This window comes from Gossypium arboreum, chromosome 11 (assembly GCF_025698485.1).
Source record: "Gossypium arboreum isolate Shixiya-1 chromosome 11, ASM2569848v2, whole genome shotgun sequence".
NCBI lineage: Eukaryota > Viridiplantae > Streptophyta > Magnoliopsida > Malvales > Malvaceae > Gossypium > Gossypium arboreum.
Genome location: NC_069080.1, coordinates 1,656,479 through 1,680,059, shown reverse-complemented (window position 1 = coordinate 1,680,059; position 23,581 = coordinate 1,656,479). Strand labels below are relative to the sequence as shown.

The 23,581-nt window shown below is 32.3% G+C and overlaps 5 protein-coding genes across 11 annotated transcripts; 1 reads left to right on the top strand and 4 right to left on the bottom strand.

The window, feature by feature from the left end:
* The first annotated feature begins 268 nt into the window (after window positions 1-268).
* On the top strand, window positions 269-2,133 carry LOC108456562 (protein CANDIDATE G-PROTEIN COUPLED RECEPTOR 7-like). Its single transcript, XM_053022065.1, has one exon. The coding sequence runs from the start codon at window positions 545-547 to the stop codon at window positions 1,856-1,858; it is 1,314 nt and encodes a 437-aa protein (XP_052878025.1). The 5' UTR covers window positions 269-544; the 3' UTR covers window positions 1,859-2,133.
* Window positions 2,134-3,884: 1,751 nt separating this feature from the next.
* LOC108455114 (protein IQ-DOMAIN 18-like) lies at window positions 3,885-4,809 on the bottom strand. Its single transcript, XM_017753723.2, has 2 exons — window positions 4,405-4,809; window positions 3,885-4,325 (listed from the first exon to the last, which is right to left on the bottom strand). The coding sequence occupies exons 1-2, from the start codon at window positions 4,672-4,674 to the stop codon at window positions 4,032-4,034; spliced, it is 564 nt and encodes a 187-aa protein (XP_017609212.2). The 5' UTR covers window positions 4,675-4,809; the 3' UTR covers window positions 3,885-4,031.
* A 1,213-nt stretch (window positions 4,810-6,022) lies between these two features.
* LOC108456565 (polyadenylate-binding protein-interacting protein 11-like) lies at window positions 6,023-9,622 on the bottom strand. Of its 3 annotated transcripts, none has more exons than XM_017755109.2 (11): window positions 9,493-9,622; window positions 8,808-9,185; window positions 8,302-8,409; window positions 8,166-8,210; window positions 8,017-8,089; window positions 7,831-7,943; window positions 7,675-7,734; window positions 7,528-7,575; window positions 7,372-7,440; window positions 6,562-6,623; window positions 6,023-6,404 (listed from the first exon to the last, which is right to left on the bottom strand). In XM_017755109.2, the coding sequence occupies exons 2-11, from the start codon at window positions 9,180-9,182 to the stop codon at window positions 6,347-6,349; spliced, it is 1,011 nt and encodes a 336-aa protein (XP_017610598.1). In that variant the 5' UTR covers window positions 9,183-9,185; window positions 9,493-9,622; the 3' UTR covers window positions 6,023-6,346. The 3 variants fall into 3 exon arrangements, with proteins under 3 accessions (XP_017610598.1, XP_052877988.1, XP_017610597.1); XM_053022028.1 differs by having other exon boundaries at window positions 8,302-8,406; XM_017755108.2 differs by having other exon boundaries at window positions 9,422-9,564.
* A 3,170-nt stretch (window positions 9,623-12,792) lies between these two features.
* LOC108456566 (polyadenylate-binding protein-interacting protein 11-like) lies at window positions 12,793-16,574 on the bottom strand. Of its 4 annotated transcripts, none has more exons than XM_017755113.2 (11): window positions 16,270-16,574; window positions 15,656-16,033; window positions 15,153-15,260; window positions 15,018-15,062; window positions 14,869-14,941; window positions 14,683-14,795; window positions 14,534-14,593; window positions 14,387-14,434; window positions 14,229-14,297; window positions 13,336-13,397; window positions 12,793-13,182 (listed from the first exon to the last, which is right to left on the bottom strand). In XM_017755113.2, the coding sequence occupies exons 2-11, from the start codon at window positions 16,028-16,030 to the stop codon at window positions 13,125-13,127; spliced, it is 1,011 nt and encodes a 336-aa protein (XP_017610602.1). In that variant the 5' UTR covers window positions 16,031-16,033; window positions 16,270-16,574; the 3' UTR covers window positions 12,793-13,124. The 4 variants fall into 4 exon arrangements, with proteins under 4 accessions (XP_017610602.1, XP_052877689.1, XP_017610603.1 ...); XM_053021729.1 differs by having other exon boundaries at window positions 15,153-15,257; window positions 15,656-16,056; window positions 16,270-16,567; XM_017755114.2 differs by having other exon boundaries at window positions 12,793-13,199; window positions 15,656-16,056; window positions 16,270-16,566.
* A 3,058-nt stretch (window positions 16,575-19,632) lies between these two features.
* On the bottom strand, window positions 19,633-23,046 carry LOC108454049 (glucan endo-1,3-beta-glucosidase 11-like). 2 transcript variants are annotated; one of them, XM_017752354.2, is made up of 4 exons: window positions 22,698-23,046; window positions 21,481-22,601; window positions 20,865-21,043; window positions 19,633-19,822 (listed from the first exon to the last, which is right to left on the bottom strand). In XM_017752354.2, exons 1-3 carry the CDS (start codon window positions 22,747-22,749, stop codon window positions 20,972-20,974), a joined length of 1,245 nt encoding a protein of 414 aa, XP_017607843.1. In that variant the 5' UTR covers window positions 22,750-23,046; the 3' UTR covers window positions 19,633-19,822; window positions 20,865-20,971. The 2 variants fall into 2 exon arrangements, with proteins under 2 accessions (XP_017607843.1, XP_017607844.1); XM_017752355.2 differs by having other exon boundaries at window positions 20,865-21,040; window positions 22,698-23,045.
* Between the last annotated feature and the right edge of the window lie 535 nt (window positions 23,047-23,581).

The window sequence follows — 23,581 nt, the reverse complement described above, 5'->3', positions numbered from 1 at the left end:
TTTAAAATTAGTTAAATGTTGACATGTCATTCAATCATATCAACAAAGGTTAATTTTTTATTTATTTTAATATAATTTGACAAGAAAAATACTAGTATAAGAGCTAAAAGAAAAAAATTAAATAAAGAGTTAAAATAAATTTTTTATAAAATTAGAGGAAAATAATTTTCAAACAAATATAATCATATTTAATTTTTATAAAAATATTAATATTTTCTACTATTCAAAATTAATACTTAAACCTAACAAGTTTTTTAAACACGAACAACGTCTAATTTAGTAATTTTAATGTAGCATTGAATAATCCTCCATATGAACAATCGGTCCAAATTCTAACATTGAATAATTCTAAAATTTGAATAATCAATCCTTTTGTACAAACACCAATATAAAAAGTCAACATTTCAAAGCCAACCAAAAAGACCCGGCTGGCCGATGCAAACAAAGTAAGGAGAAAATAAATTCAAAAAACGGAGTAGATCTAGTTCTCTTTGTAGATCTGATTTTTTTTCTCCGATCAACGGTGAAAAGTTCCTTTTTTTTCATGGCGATGATGACCTGCCGTTCCTTGTTGCTTTTACTTTTGATCTCACTTTTTGTTTCTTTTGGTTTCGCCGAGATCCGTTTGACGGAGATCCGATCCGATGTCCGACCCATAATACCTTTCGATGAGTTCGGGTTCACTCACAACGGCCGCCTTGAACTCAACCTCTCTCAGATCGATCTCTCCGACAAGAACAAGAACCTCGACTTGAACAAAATCGGATTCTTCCTCTGCACGCGCGACACGTGGTTCCACGTGCTTGAACAACTCAACGACCACCATGTCACGTGTGCTCTCGATTCCGAACTCGTCAAGGTCGTCTTCAGGTTCAAATCTCTCGACGGGAAAACGAGCATCAACCCCGTTTTCCCAGTAAACAAGGCTGACCAGTACACCCTACTCTTCGCTAATTGTTTGACTCAAGTCAAAGTATCGATGACCGTCCGATCGGCGATGTACAATATTGAAGGGAAGCAAAGCCGTGATTATCTCTCCGCCGGCAAAACAATTCTCCCTAGGGTTTACTTCCTTTTATCCCTCGTTTATTTCAGTCTCGCAGGGATTTGGGTTTACTTTCTTTACAAAAAACGACTCACCGTGTTCCGAATCCATTTCTTTATGCTAGCAGTCATTGTTTTAAAAGCCTTCAATCTCGTGTTTGAAGCGGAGGATAAATCTTATATCAAACGAACCGGAAGTGCTCATGGTTGGGATGTTTTGTTTTACATATTCAGTTTCTTGAAAGGGATCATGCTTTTCACGCTCATCGTTTTGATCGGCACCGGTTGGTCGTTTTTGAAACCTTATTTGCAGGACAAAGAAAAGAAGGTTTTAATGATCGTGATTCCACTTCAAGTTGTTGCTAACATCGCCCAAGTCGTCATCGATGAGGCCTCCCCATTTGGTCAAGATAGGGCGACATGGAAGCAACTGTTTTTGCTTGTTGATGTTATTTGTTGTTGCGCTGTGTTGTTCCCTATCGTTTGGTCGATTAAGAACCTGCGTGAGGCGGCTCGAACGGATGGGAAAGCTGCGGTGAATTTGATGAAATTGACTCTGTTTAGGCAGTATTACGTTGTGGTGATCTGTTATATTTACTTCACTCGTGTTGTGGTTTATGCTTTGGAGACGATTACTTCGTATAAGTATCTATGGACCGCTGTGTTGGCCGGAGAATTGGCCACTCTTGCCTTTTATGTGTTTACTGGGTATAAATTCAAGCCAGAGGCGCATAACCCATATTTTGCCATCGATGATGAAGAGGAAGAGGCTGCTGCAGAGCAGTTGAAGCTTGAAGATGAGTTTGAATTGTGAAACCAATCATCGAGAACAATATAAACAATGATTGAAGTTAGCAAATACAATTGGGACATTGAGGTAAAACCCAGATTCTTAAACTTCGATGATTCAAATATTTGTTTTTCTTTACTTGTTATGCTCTTTTTTTTTTATCTTTTTTTGATCTACTTGGTAGGATAATATTAAACTTTGATGCACGTTTGTGAACTTGATAGCTTGTGTAACTAATAAATAAATAATGCTATATTTTTGTTCAAATTCCATATTTATTCAATTAATCATTATGGGAATATGTTGGTTTTGTTTTATGTTTATGTATTTTTAGTAATACTCGTGTTTAATTTACTTTATATCTGTATAATTTTTAAAATTTATAGTTTAATGTTATATAAATTTTCATATAATTGTGTCATGTTATCCTATAGTAGCAATCATATGTTGCTTGTTATAGTAAATTCATCCCTGCATTGTTCATGGACTTGCGAAGATCCTAGTAAAAAACAGAGGATTGTCTCTCCAGTCCCTCTCAAATTTAAAATTAAGCAAATTAGTTTCTCTCAATTTTGAAATTGAGCCAATTGGTTCCACTCAACCAAAAAAAAAAAAAAAAAATTTAATCTCTGTCAATTTCGGAAGTAAGCAATTAAGGACAATTAATCATGCCGTTAATACCTTCCTTCAATTATACATAATTTCAATTGGTATGGTAACAAATTTAGCTTTCAATATTTACATGTTTTGTCATTTACACATTTACACAAATATTGTGAGATAAATTTGTTAAATTAGGACCAAATTGATAAAATATTTAAACTTTGAGGACTAAACTTAGTATTATATAAATTAAAATCATGTACAATTGCAGAAAAACATTAATGTCTGTGATGTTTTTGGTTGTTCATTTTTGAAATTAATAGGGATAAATTGCTTTGATTTTTTTAGAGAGACCAATTTCGAAATTGAATAAGATCATAGAGATTTCGATTTTTTTTCAATAAAATATTGTACTTCTCAATATAGTAATTTTCAATTTCAATTTTTCAAATTACATAAATAATGTTTAAATCATATCTTCCATGAAAAGTAAACATCAAAATGTCTCAATTTATAATTTCATCCACCTTAGATCAGAAGTTGAACGTGGAGAAATTTGACCCCCACCATCCCTCTCTGCATTTCCCGGCCTTTGTCTTGTGGTGCTTCGGGACCGCACCTTAGCCTTTTCAGACTCCGTGGCCGCCATATAATTCGGCACCATCGTCAACCTCGGGCTGTTTGCTGCCGAGTGGTACGATGATTTCTCTTTAAGACACCGAAGGCTGGGTAAACGTAATTGCATAGGCTCTCTAATGGAGTCTCTTTTATCAATGGAAGCCCTATTGTGACTCTCCCATTGCTTTATTGCCCTCCGTCGATCGAGCCATTTCGTTGCTTCTTCGACCTCTTTTTCATCTTTATCCAATGTCTTGAAAGGAATTAATTATAGCATGTTAATTAAGATTTTGCCTAGGCATATATTTAATGGGTTAACTGCACCATTCATCTTTAAGCTATGAGCTAAATTTTAAATTGATACTTAAACTTTAAAATGAGCTCTCAAACTATTAGCATGATTCTAATAAAACCTTTTATCGGCCAGATATAAATCATAATTTTTTTTATACACTTCTTAAATTAACCAAAACCCTCAAACTAGAGCAATTCATTGGCCGGTAATCTAATTGGCTTAGCTTGTTTTGGGGCGAGCTTATATATTTTCAACCTCACTCTAATTTATCTAATTTATCTTCTTGATTGGTAATAATAAAAATATATAAAAAATTATTTTTATATTTTAAAATTGAATTTAAATTAAAATATTTTCATTTTTTTAGCAATAAAATGAGCCATTTGGATTAGTTCGGCGGACATAAAAATTAATTTTAAAAGAGTTTAGACTTAACTTGATGATAACATATTTTAACCCAAATCTTTAAAACAGAAGATAATACTTATTTAATTGCAAAACATGTCATCCTAATTTCAACACTAAAGATGTCAATTGAGTTAAATTACTCAATCCGCAAACCGTAATTATATTACTGCTACATTACATATAGTATATAGTAATTAATCTTAGAGGAGTACCTAAAGACGTTGGTTACCAAAATTGTTAACTAGAATTAGAGTGCTAAACTGCTAATGTAACTCAGATAGTAAAACCCAATGAAAAAAAAGTTAAAGCACTTAGGATGGACTTTCTCCTACGAAGATCTTGCAGACATGGAGATTCCCACGATGAATTGGATTCAATAAACATGGCCCTTCTACACCCTTCATATGAAAGCCTTGCTCGTTGTTGATGGAGCAGCACTCGATTTTGTACTCGAACCAAAGATTGCATGCATTTTAGTGCCACCTTTGCTCGTCTTCTCACATTGTGCCCTCTCACTAAAGCTTGAAGCTTCACTACCCCTTTCAATGCTCCCAATGCTTTCCTTGCCTTTCACAAAAAAAAAAATAAAAAATAAAAACACTAAATGAACAGTTAATTATATATAGAAAGAGAATCTTTCACTTACTATGTAGCCTCTAAAAGCTGTTTGAATGACAATAGCAGCTTGGTTTTTTTCTCCAACAATGGCGTAATTGGAAGCTCTGCAATTAAGCCTAACGATGTTAACAGCTGCAATGGATTGTGATTTGGTCTTGGGTTTACGTTGTTGAGACCATTTAAATAGCCATCTTCTTTTCTCTCTTGTTCTGCAACTTTTTTTCTCGTTATCTTTAGCATTAGACCCGAGAGCCCTTTTCACCATTGACAACCACGAGGTCGGTGTTTTGTTTACCATGGTGAATATGCAAGCGATAGGATGAAAGTGAAGGGATATATTAATAATAGGGAGGAAGAGAAGGTGATGGTGATGGAGATGATGATGATGATGATGATAATCATCATTTTGTTGCAGATTATGGAACAGGGTACGAGCTCCAATATATATCTGCAAACGGATAGGTGTATTTTAAAAGTGCCATGTGAAAAAACAAATGGGGCACTATCATATATTTGTCATTAACAACTCTAATAGAGCTAAAGTATACAAGATAACATGAGAAAGAGAGCATTTAATGGCTTGCACACAGAGCAGACCCCATTTGGCTTCACGTGTTATGACCAGCAAATATAGCAGAGATTGAAACAGGGATTAGGTTAGTTATGTTCTGGCATTGAAACAAAGCGCCGGCGGAATTTTCCTCTCAAAATTCAATTATAAATTTCTAAAATTTCACAATAATAAAAAGTATAAAAGAGGAATTTTTTTTATTCTTTGTTTTGGCTATTTAATTTATTCTCTTTTGTCACTAACCGTTACCCATAAACAAGGTTAAGTCGGTTTTAAAATTAACATAATTATAATTTTAATCCTTAAATATTTATATATTGTATAAATTTAATTTTGATTCTAAAATTAACATTCAACTTTTACATATTATTTAATTTAAATTGTTAAATTTCGTTTTCCGCATACAAAGCTAAAAACATAAAACAATTTTATTAGCTAAATTTGATTAAGAAATACCAAACTTGAAAACACCAAAAACATAATTCACCTTTTCTCTTCTTTTTTCCACTTTAGGTACTTTGATTCTCCATCATTGGGTTCAACAATAAAAACTAAGATGACATCAATTTCATAAAATTCATGCTTTTAAGTTACTTTTGTTATTGTCATCGCCTTCATTATTTAGCATCTCCTGTAAACATAGAGAGTTTACAATTCACTCACTAATTTTTTTAAATTAAAGATCAAATTAACACATTATATAAATGTTGATAGTTAAATTGTTATTATACCAATTTTAAAAACTTACACCTCATATTTTCATTATTCAAAATGATTAGTAACCAAAAAGAAAAAATCAACTTTGCATTGTTGATATAAATGTAAATATATTTATTTGAAGAAAATGCCGTTTCTTAGAATGCTTCAAATATCTGTGGTAATCATTCAACTCACTGAGTTGATCAATAACCGGTTCAGAACCAGTCATTATTTCATTATTTGGACATTACCTAGTAATGCAATGTCATGTCATAAAAATGCAGCACAACACAAAGCTAACTTTGAACCAATGCTGGTAAAAAAAAACATCCAAAAGGAAAAGCATCATCCATTAGTAGAAATAACTCAAAAAATGTGTACTAGAAGTACCACTTCATCAGTCCCAGTCTTTAATTACCAGATAGTGTCAAATTCTGTCCAAGATTAGAGAGCAATAATGCATAACATTGTTTGAAAAGTCTCGAAGTTCCATCGGAATTCTCTATGTACCGCAAAGTGGAGTGGATAAACAAAAGACAAGACTCCTATGGTAAACAAAGATGCCAAAACATAGCAGCAGTGGACGTTATATATGTAGATCAGCAAAAGCAACAGCGGGAAACATCCTTACATGGGTGTGTATGTATTTAAATAAATATATATATAAACTTGGAACTAAAATTGGTTCAGGGTGAATGATTTAGTACGAGGGAAGGCGAGGAGCTCGTGGCCGAACTGGGGTCTTTGATGGGCTGATCCTGTTCATACACAACGCCCAAGGTTTTCACTTAAAAGGCAACAGATATATATATATACTTTTTATCGATATTTGGATAGAAATTATGGTGAAACAAAAAAAAGAAAACTGAGAGAATATATCAGTTCAACAACTGATGGGAGAATCGGGAATCTGACCTTATAGGCAATGATCCCAGAACCACACCACTACAGTTGAGAGCAGCAATCGCACTTTCAGCCTGCATGTGAATACGGAGAGAACTCAATCTTTCGTTTATCAACACTGAGGTAACCCAATCTCAGGATGACAAATAGGCATTAAATATCACTTCCAAAGTTTAAACCCGTGTTGAAACACCAATAACTTTTCCAATAAGCCATCGTAGGTTCAATAAGCCCCTATACTAAAAATTAAATTGCATTTTGCCTCCTTTACTAAAAAAAGGGACAAATTAGTCCCTGTATGTTAAACCAAAGAGCAAATTGGTTCTTGTTGTTAAAATATATATTCATTTATACTGTCAGAAACAAACATGACTGACAAAATAACCAGACAATGACACATGGCAAGCGACATGTACCCCATACTGATGTCCATGGACCAATTTTTAATGGTAGAAATGGATAAAAATTTTAATAGAAAGGCCACTTTCCTCTTTAATCTAACATATATAGAAACTTAATTGCCCATTTTTTTAGTAGGGGAACAACTCCTAGTACAAGGACCTCCATGATATACCCTATGCAGTAAAACCTACTATACTAGAATTCAACAGTTAAATCGAGTTTTTTGCTTTCGAATTTAACCCATGAAAACAAAAACCACAGCTCCAAAGAGAATGCACTCTTCCTGAGGGGAATACTGACCCGCTAGCCAAAACTTTCAGATCTAAAGGTCATGCACTCGCATACCTCATTAAAGCCTCGATAAACAAGGGAAAAGTTGTTCAGTCACATTGCATGAATGAAGAGGAAAAAAACAATTACCAATGCAAACTCGACAAAAGCAATGCGAGTTGAATGCTGATAGTCCCCAAGCAGCCTTAGGCGATAAACCTGCATCAGACAAGTACTCCCTTTAAATGCATCCCGGTAGGTTTTGTCGTAAGAAATAGTAAAACAGAACACCAGAGTTAAACAAACCTCCCCACAGACTGTTTCGAAAAAGAGTTTAACCTCAGCTTGAGTAACCTGCAGTATGTAAAATCATATAATAAAAAATTTAAAGGGTTATTTGCAATCGGGGTCGTTTTTATATTCAACATTATAAAATGCAAAAAAGCTTCTCACCTTCCTGTCAATGTTTGTACAATAGATAGTTCTCGCACAAATTTGACGCTCATCCTCGTTCTGATATCCAAATAACAAATGTTTTAACGGGCCAAATACATAAAGAAAATGTATCAACAAGTTCTGGTATAATAAATTTGCGACAATCAGCCTCACCCTTGGCAAAAATGTCGGGTTAACAGGTGCGATAGCTGTTTTCGAAGGCAGCACCCTAACTGGATAGAATCCAAGCATAGTCCCTGCCAGGTTCAGTGCAGCTTGCGCACCTTCTGCATAGTAAAGAATGTAAATACCACATTTATCCGCTAAAGAATGAAACAAATAACCATGGTTGAACATCACCTTCATCAGTAAACTCGATAAAAGCAAAACGAAGTACAGAGTTAGGATCACCACATATGCGACAGTCAACCACCTTCAGAAGAAAAAAGTACATTCAGATAGGTTGTTTTTGATAAAATTGCAAAGAAGAGCAATGAAAATAACATCACCTGCCCACAACCCACAAATAAACCGGCAAGCTGCTCCTCCGTGACCTGCATCCCAACAAGAGATGACAAAACTGAAACAGAAGAATTCGATTGCAGCATACAAACAAAGCTGAAAATGCCAAATAAATAAACATACCTGGTGGTCGATATCAGAAACATAAACAGTCCTACGGATAACCTCTTCTCTTTGAGCCATACTTGTCCTGCTGTTCGATTTCCGTTTCCCTTGACCTAAATTTTTCTTCTGAGAAAAACGAAATGAATGAACAAAATCCATGATATCATACGGAATTTTGCTAATATTCGGAATTTAAGCTTTCGTACGGTTTAAAATGTACATAACATAAAAGGATAACCTATACTCAACCAAATTTGTTCAATTAAATCCTATTTCATCTTCTCCATTATTGAGAAAACAGATACACAATGTAGTCACTGCACATTGGATATAGGGTGAGACCATCACACAAACTCGAATAATTCAGTTTTTTTAAGTTATCAGCCAAAAAAACCCCTAAAATAAGAACCAACCCTACCAAGCATAAGACCAATACAGCAATAATACTCACAAAGCATATCAATTTCCTTATACAAAATGTACACTAAGCATCAATGAAAATAACTCGGGTTTTGGTGACATACCCTTTTACCACCACCATTGCAATTAGCATTACCATTCCTTGAGATGTTGTTATTGTTGTTTTGAAAAGCAATATTGTTAGTGTGAAACCCACCATTGAATCCGTTGTTAACAAGCGAGTGAGGTACAAACTCTTTAGCCATGGGGTTAAGCTTAGAGAACAGTTCTTGTAACTCCCTCATATCTCTTTTGAAACTATCCCCAAGCTCATCTTTACCACCACCACCGTTGGTTCCACCGATCTTGTTGTACAACCCTTGATCGTTGTCGTGTAAGCTCAGATCGGTTGTTGACCGAAGCTTTGACTGATCTTGGTCGTTTGACGTCACTGTTGCAGCCTCCGTGTCTTGATTCGAAGCATTCTCAACAACAGCCATGGCCTGATGATTAGATTAGATTAGATTATCCCTATTATTTAAATAAAAAAAAAACTCCCTTTTTTAGCATCTGATCAAAAACAAAAATAAAAACCCAAAATTTATAAACCCAAACAGAGAAATTTTAAAAGCAAAAATAGAGTTTTGAAATGTTGGGTATAATTATTTAAGAATCTGTTTCAGAAACTAAGCTAAAGCTACAATAATCTCCATTGATGAAAAAAAAACTAGAACCCGACCTCGAGATCACCGCGAAGAACACGAAATTGAAATGAATTAACAGCAAAATATTAGCATTTTAAATCCATACCTAAACTTTAAGGTATTTTAATTGAGCCTTCAAACTATTAGCATGATTCTAATAAGGACTTTTGTCAGGCTAATATAAATCATTATTTTAATATTTTTATAATTAAATTTAAATTACAATATTTTAATCTTTTTAACAATAAAATGTACCATTTGGGTGGATTTGAGCCCGCATGAAAATTAGTTTTAAATTGAGTCTATGCCCCGTTTGGTCCATTATATTTTTTTCCTAAACGTCTAAATTAAAAGATAATACGTATTTAATTATAGTGGAATCACTTTCTCTTAATTTCAATTGTACCAATGTTAATTGAGTTAAATTATTCAGTCAGTTAGAGTTGAGCTTTGGATCAACTTGAGTAAAAATTTTTTAAATTAATCGAGTTCACGAGTCCTATTTTATCATTTTAATTTAATTTGAATTTTTTAATCGAGTTAAATTAAAATATTGTTACATTATAACTAATTTTATATTAAAGCACAAAATTTAAAATCATATATATTTGAAATTTTTTCAAAAAATAAAAATAATAATAATATGATATTTAATAGAATAAACTTAAATCATTAATCAACTTTTTAGGTATTCAAAATTTTATTTTAGAAAATTTTAAAATTTTAAATTTCTTTATGTATTTTTAGAATTTTAGAATATTTATAATTTTAAAAATATATATAAATTTTAAATTTTTATAAATATGTTAGAATTTTAAAATTATTTTTAATTTTTTATAATTTTTATTGATAGAGTTCAACTTGCTTATTTTTAAAATTGGTAGGAACCAAAAGAGTATTTAGATCAACCTGTTATTCGAATTATTTGATTTATTAGAATAGTAAAATTTAACTTAATTCGATTAACTCGAACTTCGAATTTTTTTTCAATTTTTCTGAATCGAAACAAGTTTTGGTCAGTGCTAAAATCCGCAAATGATAAATATATTTCTGCTGTACTACATATAGTATATAATAATTAATCTTAAAAGAGTACCTAAAGACGTTCGTTACCAAAATTATTAACTAGAATTAGAGTGCTAAACTATTTATGGAACTCAGTAAAACCAAATGAAAAAAAGTTAGCACTTACGATGGACTCTCTGCTACGAACATCTTGCAGACATGGAGATTCCAACGATGAATTGGATTCAATAAACATGGCCCTTCTACATCCTTCGTATGAAAGCCTTGGTCGTTGTTGATGGAGCAGCACTCGATTTGTACTCGAACCAAAGATTGCATGCATTTTAGTGCCACCTTTGCTCACCTTCTCACATTGTACCCTCTCACTAAAGCTTGAAGCTTCACTACCCCTTACAATGCTCCCAATGCTTTCCTTGCCTTTCACAAAAAAATTTCATCAAAAACACTAAATAAACAGTTAATGATATAGAGAGAGAGAATCTTTCACTTACTATGTAGCCTCTAAAAGCTGTTTGAATGACAATGGCAGCTTGGTTTTTTTCACCAACAATGGCTAACGATGTTAACAGCTGCAATGGATTGTGATTTGGTTTTGGTTTTACGTTGTTGAGGCCATTTAAATAGCCATCATCTTTTCTCTCTTGTTCTGCAACTCTTTTTCTCGTTATGTATAGCATTAGACCCGAAAGCCCTTTTCGCCATTGACAACCACGAGGTCGGTGTTTTGTTTACCATGGTGAAAATGCAAGCGATAGGATGAAAGTGAAGGGATATATTAATAATAGAGAGGAAGAGAAAGGGATGGTGATGGTGATGGTGATGGTGACCATCATCATCATCATTTTGTTGCAGATTATGGAACAGGTACGAGCTCCAATATATAACTGCAAAAGGATAGGTGTTTTTACGAGTGCCATGTGAAAAAACAAATGGGGCACTGTCATATATTTGTCATTAACAACTGTAATAGAGATAAAGTATACAAGATAACATGAGAAAGAAGAAACTAGAGCTTTAATGGCTTGCATACAGATTAGAACCCCTTTGGCTTCTGAGCAGCAAATAGAGAAGAGATTGAAACAGGGATTAGGTTTTTCTATGTTTTCTGGCATTGAAACAAAATGCCCAGAATTTTTTTTAAGTGATAAAAATTGAATTATAAATTTTTGAGATTGCGATAATAAAGACTTTATTATGTATTAAATTATAATTTTATTAATTTTTAAGGACTTAAAATAAAATATTTTTATTTTATTTTAAGGGCAATGTATAATTTTATCATATGTTAATTTATATTTTAATTATTTATATGAGGCTAGAATTACAAATTTTTAAGTTAAGGGGTCATAGCCCAACCTACCTCTTTGTATTTTCTTTTGACTATTCAATTTGTTCTTTTTTGCCACTAACCGTTAGCCAAGACTGATAGAATTGTAATTTTAATCTTCAAACATTTATACATTGTGTCAATTTAGTTTTACTTATAAAAAAATTAACACCCAACTTTCATGCATTGTTTAATTTAATATTTTTTTACAATTTTAATTGCCTTACACCTACAAAGCTAAAAAAAAACAACTTTATCAACTACATTTAATTAAGAAATACCAAAATTGAAAACACCAAAACATCCAAGAACATAATTCACTTTTTCTCTTCTTCTTTTTTCCAATGATACTTTGATTCTCCACCATTAAGTTGAACACTAAATGCTAAAATGATTCAATCTTCGATATTGATTTCACAATATGTTAAAATGATTCAATCTTCGATACTGATTTCATAATGTTCATGCTTGACCCATTTAATATTAGTTCAACTAAGCTACTTACTTTTTTCATTTTGATCTCCATCGTTGTTTACCATCTCCGATGAACGCAAAGAACTTCACTACTCGTTCAATTAATTCTCTAATTTTTTTAAAATAAAAGAGTAAATTGACATAATGTATAAATGTTAGTTATCAAAATAGCTATAATACCAAATTTAAAAACTGACATCTCATATTTTCATTAGCCATTTAATGATTAGTGAAAAAAAAATCAAATAGATGAGTAATTATTTTATAACTTTGCATAATTAAGTAATCAAAAAATACTTTACGAATAATTAGATGACTATAAGTGTAATTTTTTTTTTAAAGAAAATGCCTGTTCTTAGTATGCTTCAGTATGCTTCAAATATCTGTGGTAATCATTCAACTCACCGAGTTGATCAATATCCGGTTCAGAACTAGTCATTATTTGGACATTACCTAGTAGTGCAATGTCATGTCATGAAAATGCAGCACAACACAAAGCCAACTTTGAACCAATGCTGGTAAAAGAAAAACATCCAAAAGGAAAAGCATCATCCATTAGTAGAAATAACTCAAAAAATGTGTACTAAAAGTACCACTTCATCATTCACATAGTCTTTAATTACCAGATAGTGTCAAATTCTGTCCAAGATTAGAGGGCAATAATGCATAACATTGTTCGAAAAGTCTCGAAGTTCCATCAGAATTCTCTATGTACCGCAAAGTTGCATGCGTGGATAAACAAAAGACAAGACTCCTATGGTAAACGAAGATGCCGAAACATAGCAGCAGTGGACGATATATATGTAGATCAGCAAGAGCAACATGGGGAAACATCTTTACATGGCTGTGTATGTATTTAAATATATATATATATATAAACTTGGAACTAAAATCGGTTTGGAGTGAATGATTTAGTACGAGGGAAGGCGAGGAGCTCGTGGCCGAACTGGGGTCTTTGATGGGCTGACCCTGTTCATACACAACACCTGAGGTTTTCACTTAAAACGCAACATATATATATACTTTTTATTGATATTTGGATAGAAATTACGGTGAAAAAAAAAAAAGAAAACCGAGAGAATATATCATTACAACAACTGATGGGAGAATCGGGAATCTAACCTTATAGGCAATGATCCCAGAACCACACCACTACAGTTGAGAGCAGCAATCGCACTTTCAGCCTGCAGGTGAATACGAGAGAACTCAATCTTTCGTTCATCAACACTGAGGTAACCCAATCTCGGGGTGACTAATAGGCATTAAATATCACTTCCAAAGTTTAAACCCGTGTTGAAACACCAATAACTTTTCCAATAAGCCAACAAAGGTTCAATAAGCCAAACAGAGGAACAAAATCCAAAGCTCCGAGGAGTGTTATCTATGCAGTAAAAGTACCATGCATGCCCCTATACATATAAGTCAAATTACATTTTGCCTCCTATACCCAAAATATGGACAAACTAGTCCTTTTATGTTAAATCAAAAAGCAAATTAGTTTTTTTTTTTGTCAAAAAATACATTCATTTGTACTGCTAGAAACTGGCGTAATTAACAGAATAACCAGACAGTGTCACATAGCAAGCCACATGTACCTTAAATTAATGTACATGAACCAGGTTTTAACAGTAGAAATGGATAAAAATTTTCACAGAAAGGCCACTTAGCACTTTGATCTAACGTATAGGGACTAATTTGCCAATTTTTTGAGTAGGGGAGCAAAATAAAATCCATCTCCTAGTACAAGGTCCTCCATGGTACTTTTACCCTATGCAGTACCGCCTACTATACTAGAATTCAACAGTTAAATCGAGTTTTTTGCTTTTGAATTTAATCCACGAAAACAAAAACCAGAGCTCGCACTAGAATGCACTCTTCCAAAGGGGAATACCGACCGGCTAGCCAAAATTTTCAGATCTAAAGGTCATGTACTTGTATACCTCATTAAAGCCTCGATAAACAAGGGAAAAGTTGTTCAGTCAAATTGCATGAATGAAGAGGAAAAAAACAACTACCATTACAAACTCGACGAAAGCAATGCGAGTTGAATGCTGATAGTCCCCAAGCAACCTCAGGCGGTAAACCTGCATCAGACAAGTACTCCCTTTAAATGCATCTCGATAGGTTTTTGTCGTAATAAATAGTAAAAACAGAACACCAGAGTTAAACAAACCTCCCCACAGACTGTCTCGAAAAAGAGTTTAACATCAGCTTGAGTAACCTGCAGTATGTAAAATCATATAATAAAAAGTTTAAAGGGTTATTTGCAATCGGGATCGTTTTTATATTCAACATTATAAAATGCAAAAAAGCTTCTCACCTTCTTGTCAATGTTTGTACAGTAGATAGTTCTCGCACACATTTGACGCTCATCCTCGTTCTGAAATCCAAATAACAAATGTTTTAACGGGCCGAATACATAAAGAAAATGCAAGAAGTTCTGGTATAATTTACGACAATCAGCCTCACCCTTGGCAAAAATGTCGGGTTAACAGGTGCGATAGCTGTTTTCGAAGGCAGCACCCTAACTGGATAGAATCCAAGCATAGTTCCTGCCAGGTTCAGTGCAGCTTGTGCACCTTCTGCATAGTAAAGAATGTAAATACCACGTTTATCCGCTAAAGAATGAAACAAATAACCATGGTTGAACATCACCTTCATCAGTAAACTCGATAAAAGCAAAACGAAGTACAGAGTTAGGATCACCACATATGCGACAGTCAACCACCTTCAGAAGAAAAAAGTACATTCAGATAGGTTGTTTTTGATAAAACTGCAAAGACAAGCAATGAAAATAACATCACCTGCCCACAACCCACAAATAAACCGGCAAGCTGCTCCTCTGTGACCTGCATCCCAATAAGAGATGACAAATCCAAAACAGGAGAATTTAATTGCGGCATACAAACAAAGCTGAAATGCTGAATATATAAACATACCTGGTGGTCGATATCAGACACATAAACAGTCCTACGGATAACCTCTTCTCTTTGAGCCATACTTGTCCTGCTGTTCGATTTCCGTTTCCCTTGACCTAAATTTTTCTTCTGAGAAAAACGAAATGAATGAACAAAATCCATGATATCATACGGAATTTCGCTAATATTCGGAATTTAAGCTTTCGTACGGTTTAAAATGTACATAACATAAAAGGATAACCCCCACTCAACCAAATTTGTTCAATTAAATCCCATTTCATCATCTCCATTATTGAGAAAACAGATACACAATGTAGTTACCGCCCATTGGATATAGGGTGAGACCATCACAGGAACTCGAATAATTCGATTTTTTAAGTTATCAGCCAAAAAAACCCTAAAATAAGAACCAACCCTACCAAGCATAAGACCAGTACAGCAATAATACTCAAAGCATATCAATTTCCTTACACAAAATGTACACTAAGCATCAATGAAAATAACTGGGGGTTTTGGTGACATACCCTTTTACCACCACCATTGCAATTAGCATTACCATTCCTTGAGATGTTGTTATTGTTGTTTTGTAAAGCAATATTGTTAGTGTGAAACCCACCATTGAGTCCATTGTTAACAAGCGAGTGAGGTACAAACTCTTCAGCCATGGGGTTAAGCTTAGAGAACAGTTCTTGTAACTCTCTCATATCTCTTTTGAAACTATCCCCAAGCTCATCTTTACCACCACCACCGTTGGTTCCACCGATCTTGTTGTACAACCCTTGGTCGTTGTCGTGTAAGCTCAGATCGGTTGTTGACCGAAGCTTTGACTGATCTTGGTCGTTTGACGTCACTGTTGCAGCCGCCGTGTCTTGATTCGAAGCATTCTCAACAACAGCCATGGCCTGATGATTAGATTAGATTATCCCTATTATTTAAACAAAAAAGAAAACTCCCTTTTTTAGCAACTGATCAACAACAAAAATAAAAACCCAGAATTTATAAACCCAAACAGAGAAATTTTAAAAGCAAAAATAGAGTTTTGAAATGTTGGGTATAATTATATAAGAATCTGTTTCAGAAACTAAGCTAAAGCTACAATAATCTCCATTGATGAAAAAAAAAAAAACTAGAAACCCACCTCGAGATCACCGCGAAGAACACGAAATTGAAATGAATTAACAGCAAAATAAAACAGAGTATGATAGTCAAGAAAAAGGAATTCTTTTTCCTAATTCTGACAGTTTCTGAAATTTTTTGCTTTTTCTCTTTTTGTTTCTACCACTGTTTCACAGTGATTTATCTGAGAAAATAAAACAAACACATCAAATGATGATGGCTTCCATAAACGCTGAGCTTAAAATTTTTTTAAAAAAATAATTTTTTGGTTGTTTGTTGAAAACGTGAAATGTAATAATAATAATAATAATCTCAAAATAAATGAATTTTCATTTCCATGTATGACATGCGATTAAATATGCATGTATGTGTGATGATGTTCTTTAGGCTACATCCATCATGGTGGTTTGTATAATGGCGTGTCGAATGGTGATTGGATAATGAGTTTTTTTACTATATTCGATTACCGAATTACCGTCGCTGTTTTTACCTGCTGTACCTGTCCCTCCGTACTGGTGTCCTAAAACTATGGACAATTGGACCGGTCGATGAGGGGGTGTTTCGGTAAATTCAAACGAATTTTACGGAGTAGTTATTGTGAAGCAAATGTTTTTCTTTTCTTTTGAAGGCATTGTGAAGCAAATGTTGACTTGGATTTTGGAAGAGCCCCTGATTTTTATATTCCATTTCCTATTACAGTTATTATATTTAAATACCAACCTTGGTTTTGTCAAATAGTGAGGACTTGAATGAATTTAGCTAAACTTTTAGGCTCCAATTTTATGGAAGGCAAAAATATTGATAGAAAATTTTACATGTCCAATCAAGTTTTACTTAGGATTTAATCCAAGTTTAATGTGTTTTTTAATCGAGTTACTCTCATAAACTTAAAAGTTCGATCTGCAATTTGAGAGAGTTTAGATAACAATCTTAAGTTCGAGAATTGGACTTGATTAAAAAGTTAAACTTGCATAAAATATGGGATGGATCCGAGCTTCGATTTTCAGAACCCAAACTCGGCTTATTTTTAAGTTTATATAATATACATTATTATTTAAACACTTTATTGAGTTAGTATTACTATTAACCGGATCACTAATTTATTTATGAAATTACAAAAATATTCCTTCTTTTAAATTATAATTAATATTACTATGTCACTTTTATTTTTCATATTTTTGTCATATTTAAATAAAACAATTAAAGAACAATTAATCGAATATATGTTTAATATTATTAAAATACAAATTCATTACCATTCCACTCGTATTCATTATTAATTATAAAATTTATAATATTTTTCACACATATATATTATGTTATTAATATCATAAGAAAATTTTAATATACTATACTATAAAGTAAATTTTGAAAAATATATTAAGTTGCTTATGTTTGAAAATTTAATAAACTAAAATTATATAATGATAGTTAAAATTGGTTATTACATAATTAATATTTTTTAATAAAAATAATATGAGCGAGTCTAAATGGGCTTAAGTTACTCATTTACAAATATAAGCGGGTTTAAACAAAATTTAAAGTCTATTTTTTATAATTGGGCTTGAGTAAACTGTACACGATGTTGATGCCATGCATAAACCTTGTTCGAAACCAACCTGATCTGGCATATGAATGTCAAACGAGGCAAAAATAAAGTACTAAAATGAAAAAACATATATAATTGAGGGAGAAAATTGTGACATAAACATAAATTTAAATAGCAATATACGTTAGATCAAATAGTGAAGAGTTTGATACCCTTAACTAAAGTTTCGAGTTCAAATTTTGTGGATAAAAACAATGATAAAACTATTTAGTTTCGAGAGTTAAAATTAAATTAATTTTTTAGGAAGACAAAACTGTTTTTTTTTCTTTTTATGTTAAAATAAAATAAAATTAATTAATTAATTTTGTAGAAATAAAAAAACGAAATAAGCAATTTATCCATTTTACTAGCATGGAGTCCAACCAAAGCCATGCTGACCAAAATATAATAATGGAAATTTCTTTTTTTGTTTGAGAAATCATAATGGAATAATTATAAACTAAATTGTCATTTTCTCTTAACACTAACAATTAGGACCCAATTATGCAAAATTTTGCATTAACTAATCCCAAAGAGTTTATACATTTCTTAATTTGATAAAATGACATCATGGTTAGTTGGAATTTCTTTTCATATAAGATAATCTTTTAAATCATTTTATTAATTAGAATTTATAAATTTTAAAAACTTAATTAAGATAAATTTAAACAAGTTTAATAATCCACAATGAAAGTTGTTGGGTCGAGTTTTTTCTACAAAAGCTGTATGAAAGATGAAAAGTAGATACGACCTACTTATTACTTAATAAAGAATATTTTTCATTTTATTATATTATCATTTATCAAATAATCTAATCATGTCAGGTTTTAATTATAATTAATATACAAAACAAAATTTACAACTTAGATTCAACACTTTTTTTTTAGTATTTAATGTTTAGGTTTATCAAACATAACCTAAATCAATAAAAGACCAACAGTTCTCATTCTATGTATATAAAGAGAAATACAAAAGATACAATAGCATTACAAGAAATTGTTGGGTAAATTACATCGTAAGTCATTTTAAAATAGTGTTGTTTATATTTCAGTCATTCTATTTTTTATCAATTTAGTCATTCTAATTAAGATAATTGTTTAAATTGGTCACTACTATTAAAAAATTCATTAATCCATTATTAGATTGTTAACGTGACAATTTTTTTTTAATTTTTTAACTAAAGTTAAAATCCCCAAATTTATTTACAATATAAGAATCAGCAATCCTTTATCATGACCCATTCCCTGCTCTCCCATCTCTATCGTTCCTTACTCCGCTGACCACCCCACACCATAAAAATTCTCCAACATGGATAATGTAGTCGAAACTAAACCAAAAATTGTTTACCATTACGAGTACACAAGGCCCAAACCAAAGGTTCAGTACACCGAATTGGGGCCCGAGACCAACAAACGCAACCTAGAAACAACTTAAAAAGGAGAGTCCTCTTGCTACCAATCAAGCCATTATCATATATTGAGATAACATTATTGAAAAAAATTCGAAAAAAAATCAATTTTACAAAAAACATAAAAATATTTCCACTAAATAATTATAAATTTCTATTTAAAAAGAAAAAAAAAAAAAAGGGATTGAACGGTAAATTATATTTGATTGGATCCTGTCTTCCCTTGATTCCTTTACATGAAAAGGAGTAACCTTTCTCTTTTCTTGGAATTTGATTCTTATAAGCACCTTTTCTATATAAAAATCATTCCTTTACCAACTTTCATACTTAATTTAAATATCCTATTAATATAAATTTAATCAGAAAATATTAGTTGGTTGGTGTTGGTGTTAGATAAATGCTAAATAGATATATAAAAATTTCAAACATGGTACATTTTGGTCACTACAACTAGAAGGGGACATAAGAGGAAAAAATTTATAAAAATTAAATGTAATAAAAATTAAGAATCATTATCTAAAAGTTGTACACTATAAAGATGCGATTCCTCTCTCTCTCTCAATCAACAAACCTAACATCCTGCCAACAAATCACCAAAAGATAAAGAGGTAAAGATAGAAACATGAATGGCAACTAAAAAGTTCAAAAGCAGCCCCAAATTATGTTCAAAAAATACTTTAGGTGTTTTCGGATGAGCGGTATGTTCATCTCCGATAAAGTTAAAAACAGTAGTGACGGCGAAATTAATTACTATAGTTATGAGGTAAAAGATTCCCTCGCACCATAACCACCGCCTATCCAAAGACACCATTAGTCAAATACCATAAAATATCCATTCTGTGAGTAAATTAATTGGACATCAATTCAATTAAATAAAAAAAAATTAACTTGTTATGATAAAAATATCATGAAGGCTTTCGTAATAGAAATTAGATTATATTTTGTCATATCTACTAAAAAAATTGATAAATTAATCCCTATAAATTAGATTATAGAGCAACTAATCTTTTTGTTAAAAATTTCGTTCATTTTTACTTGGGTAAAGCTAGAATTATTGATAAGAGGGCCAAGGTATTTGTATAAAATATACATGTACAAACCTTACAAAAGGTATTTTAAATTTGTGATAATCTTAATCTCTAAATTTTAGGAAAATCAAAATAAGTTAAATGTTTAATTTATATTAGATATTATAATTATTTATACATAAATATTACAATTATTATACTTTATTTTTACAAAATTAATATTTAGATTATACTTTATATTAATTTATCAAATTAAAACAACTTTGAAATTTTTGTGGGGTCAAACATAAATTTTTCAGTTTTTAAAGCACTAATTATACTGTTAAAATAAAAAATTTCAAAATTCAAAGGTTTGACAGAAATTTTACAAAATGAAAGGGGGTCGAGTTCTTTGTCAACCCCCTAAATTCACCTTTAATTTCTACTATAAAAAGCCGATTCATATACGTCAACATAAAGTACACAGAAGACGTAATATATCACTATATTAATTTTTAACAATACGTATGGTTCAAATTTTTTAACAAAATTGTCGGGACGACATAGAGACGGTGTTAGCGTAGATGTAAAGAAAAAAGAAAGAAAGAAATTACCTTTCTCGAAGAACGAAGCTTCCTCATATTCTCTTTAATATCTCCTTCTCCATTTGCCACCTTTTTTTTGTTTCTTAAATTTGATAAAAAAGAAGACTTGGAATCCGTCACCATAACAACATTTTAGTTAATATCAAAGAAGCAAGCAGCACAGTCCCCACGAACTCGTATCTTTCCTGCTATCAACCAAAAATATTTAAAATAAAAATATAAAAAAAATTCAAGAAAAACGTTTAAATGGCAGCCCCGATTTGAAGTTTTGTCATAAATAGTAACAATGAATGTGCAATCTAAATAAATAAAGGTATTCAATAGTTAATATGTGAAAATTTTTATTGGTCTAATTCTGCCGTTAGTCCTTATATTTATTGGACTTATTAAATTTAGTCATTTTGCTTTAAGTTTAAGAAATTTAGATATTTTATATATTTTTAGAATTTTCTTTTTATAATTTGAGAATTGAAAAATCATAAATAAAAGGTTTGTTTACCTGTTTTTGTATAACGGATATTTTAAATTTTGAAAATAAAAGTAAAAGGACTAAATTTTAAATTTTTAAAATTTACAGGACCAATACAGAAATCAGCCAACATTTTGAAACTTTACCAAAACTTACCGTTGCGGGAGAAATAGACAAATAACCAGTGGAAGAACTCGTCGGAGTAGATGGCGGCGTCGGAATCGGCGACAACGGTTTCCCATTAGTTCCACCTGTGGTCGTATTACTTCCGGCGACATTGCTGGTGCTACTTATACCAAGAGAATAAGCCGGCGTCCCATCGGGCTTAAACAACCCGTAATTCCTCTCCGAAGTCGGACCCGGTTTCATATTCTCATTAAACAAAGCAAAAACATAAATATTAAGATCCGAATTCGGTCTCATCGGAGTCCCCGTTTTTTTCGACATCAATTTGATCAAATTTCCATTGTATTTCTTCGCATTATCCGGCGTAGCTCCGACCTCATCTTCATCTCCCTTTGAAGGCCACCCGGTTTCCGATATATGAACCGGTAGTTTCTTGTACCCGAGCGAAGCCAAAGCATTGTAAACGGCATCGATTTGAGCGTACAACATGTTATCGTAATGCAAATTCGTCGCCGGATCGATAACCCCTTGGTTCGGTTGAAAAAGAACAAAATCCAATTGGACTTGTTTGGGATTTCCTTTATAAGCGAAGAAAGGGTACGCATTGATCAAAAATGGTGAACCAGTTTTTTGATGAAAGCTCAACGTTTCGCTTAAACAATCAACCAGATCTTCACGGAATGCTCCGGACGATGGTGGGTATGAGGTTTCGAGTATGGATAAGGAATGTGCCGTCGTGACGGTCACTTGTTTGTCGAGGCCGAGATTGACCAACGCTGTGTGAACGCTTTGCATCGCCGGCAAGAGGCTGTTGGAAAGAGAAGTGTCGTTGAAAGTGAGGACTTCGTTTCCGACGAAGATGCAGGTGATTTTGGTCGCCGGTAAGTGGGATTGAACGTTTTGTTTCACCCAAGCTTGGGCTTTGGCCGGATCTCGTATCTTGTCTAAGTATTCGTTGCCTAAGCCGACGATGAATTCGACGCCAGTGTTGGCGAAAGCTTTGAGTACTTTGGGATCTGCGTCGTAGAGCTTAACTTTGGTCGCTCCGATGGATTTAACAATCGGAACCACATCTTCCGGTGACGGAAGATTGTCTGCTATTTGTCCATAGTTGATCCCCATTGAATTCGCCATTATCGGAAACAAATAAACTACAACAAGCAACAACAAAAAAAACGAAAATCAGCAATTTAATGCCATTATACTTCAACCCAGAAATTTAGAACAGAGAGTGAGCTATACAGTACCTGAAATTGAAAGAATAATTGAAGCATAAAATAAGAATCTATGAAACTCCATGAACACAAAGCAGTAAAATGGTGGCCAAATGTGATGAAGAAGATAAACAAAATAAGAGTTCTTTAATGAAAGTTGATAAGAGCAGTGGAGTAGAGCAATGGTGAGGGCTTAGCTTAGCAAATTCTGCGCCGGGATTGGAGAATTGAAATTATGTTTGATTATATAAGACGAGGTTTTGATATTTTGAGTGTTGATCAAGTTTTTAACGACAGTGATTAGTCTTATCATTTGTCACTAAAAGTGAAAGATATGATTGATTATTCATTAACAATCCATGATTGTTCCATTAAAAAATCGAATGATTTGATTTAAAATATAGTAGCATTTAATGGAAGGGAGCTCGATATAAATTAAAAATTTTGGAGGCTTTAAAATTAATTTTTAAGGGGATTAATAATATAATTATATTTTTTAACCAAAGAGGTCATTAGTTGTAGAGCTTTAATATATATATTGGGTTAAATCAGATTTTTCTTAATTATTTTAATTTTTTCTTTTAAATTTTTTAAATATAAGTAAAAAGGCTAAAACCAAGATAAAAAACTATTAAAACTTTATAATTATTTAAATAGGAGAATGACAAATCAGATTTTCTCTAATTATTTCATGATATATCAAAAAAATTATTAGAACTCTGCAATTAAATGTTCTCGAAATAGTGATTTCATTACAGTATCTTTTTCTCGAATAATATTTTATCCAACAAGTGTTAGGTGCAATAATTAGATATGTTACATTCTTAAAAGAAGATACATGTTCAAATCTTAAAAATAACATTGTTAAGATGTATAATTTTAAACTCTGAATATAAATTATAAGACATCTACAGGAG

Coding starts and splice junctions, on each gene's coding strand:
- LOC108456562 (XM_053022065.1), top strand. CDS start 545: ATGGCGATGATGACCTGCCGTTCCTTGTTGCTTTTACTTTTGATCTCA.
- LOC108455114 (XM_017753723.2), bottom strand. CDS start 4,674: ATGGTAAACAAAACACCGACCTCGTGGTTGTCAATGGTGAAAAGGGCT. Junction 4,326..4,404: donor CAGCTTTTAGAGGCTACATA/GTAAGTGAAAGA, acceptor TTTTTGTGAAAG/GCAAGGAAAGCATTGGGAGC.
- LOC108456565 (XM_017755109.2), bottom strand. CDS start 9,182: ATGGCTGTTGTTGAGAATGCTTCGAATCAAGACACGGAGGCTGCAACA. Junction 8,410..8,807: donor GCAATGGTGGTGGTAAAAGG/GTATGTCACCAA, acceptor CGTTTTTCTCAG/AAGAAAAATTTAGGTCAAGG. Junction 7,735..7,830: donor ACCCGACATTTTTGCCAAGG/GTGAGGCTGATT, acceptor TTTGGATATCAG/AACGAGGATGAGCGTCAAAT.
- LOC108456566 (XM_017755113.2), bottom strand. CDS start 16,030: ATGGCTGTTGTTGAGAATGCTTCGAATCAAGACACGGCGGCTGCAACA. Junction 15,063..15,152: donor TGTCTGATATCGACCACCAG/GTATGTTTATAT, acceptor ATTGGGATGCAG/GTCACAGAGGAGCAGCTTGC. Junction 14,435..14,533: donor GTACAAACATTGACAAGAAG/GTGAGAAGCTTT, acceptor TACATACTGCAG/GTTACTCAAGCTGATGTTAA.
- LOC108454049 (XM_017752354.2), bottom strand. CDS start 22,749: ATGGAGTTTCATAGATTCTTATTTTATGCTTCAATTATTCTTTCAATT. Junction 22,602..22,697: donor AATTATTCTTTCAATTTCAG/GTACTGTATAGC, acceptor TGCTTGTTGTAG/TTTATTTGTTTCCGATAATG. Junction 21,044..21,480: donor TGTCTATTTCTCCCGCAACG/GTAAGTTTTGGT, acceptor TTTGGTTGATAG/CAGGAAAGATACGAGTTCGT.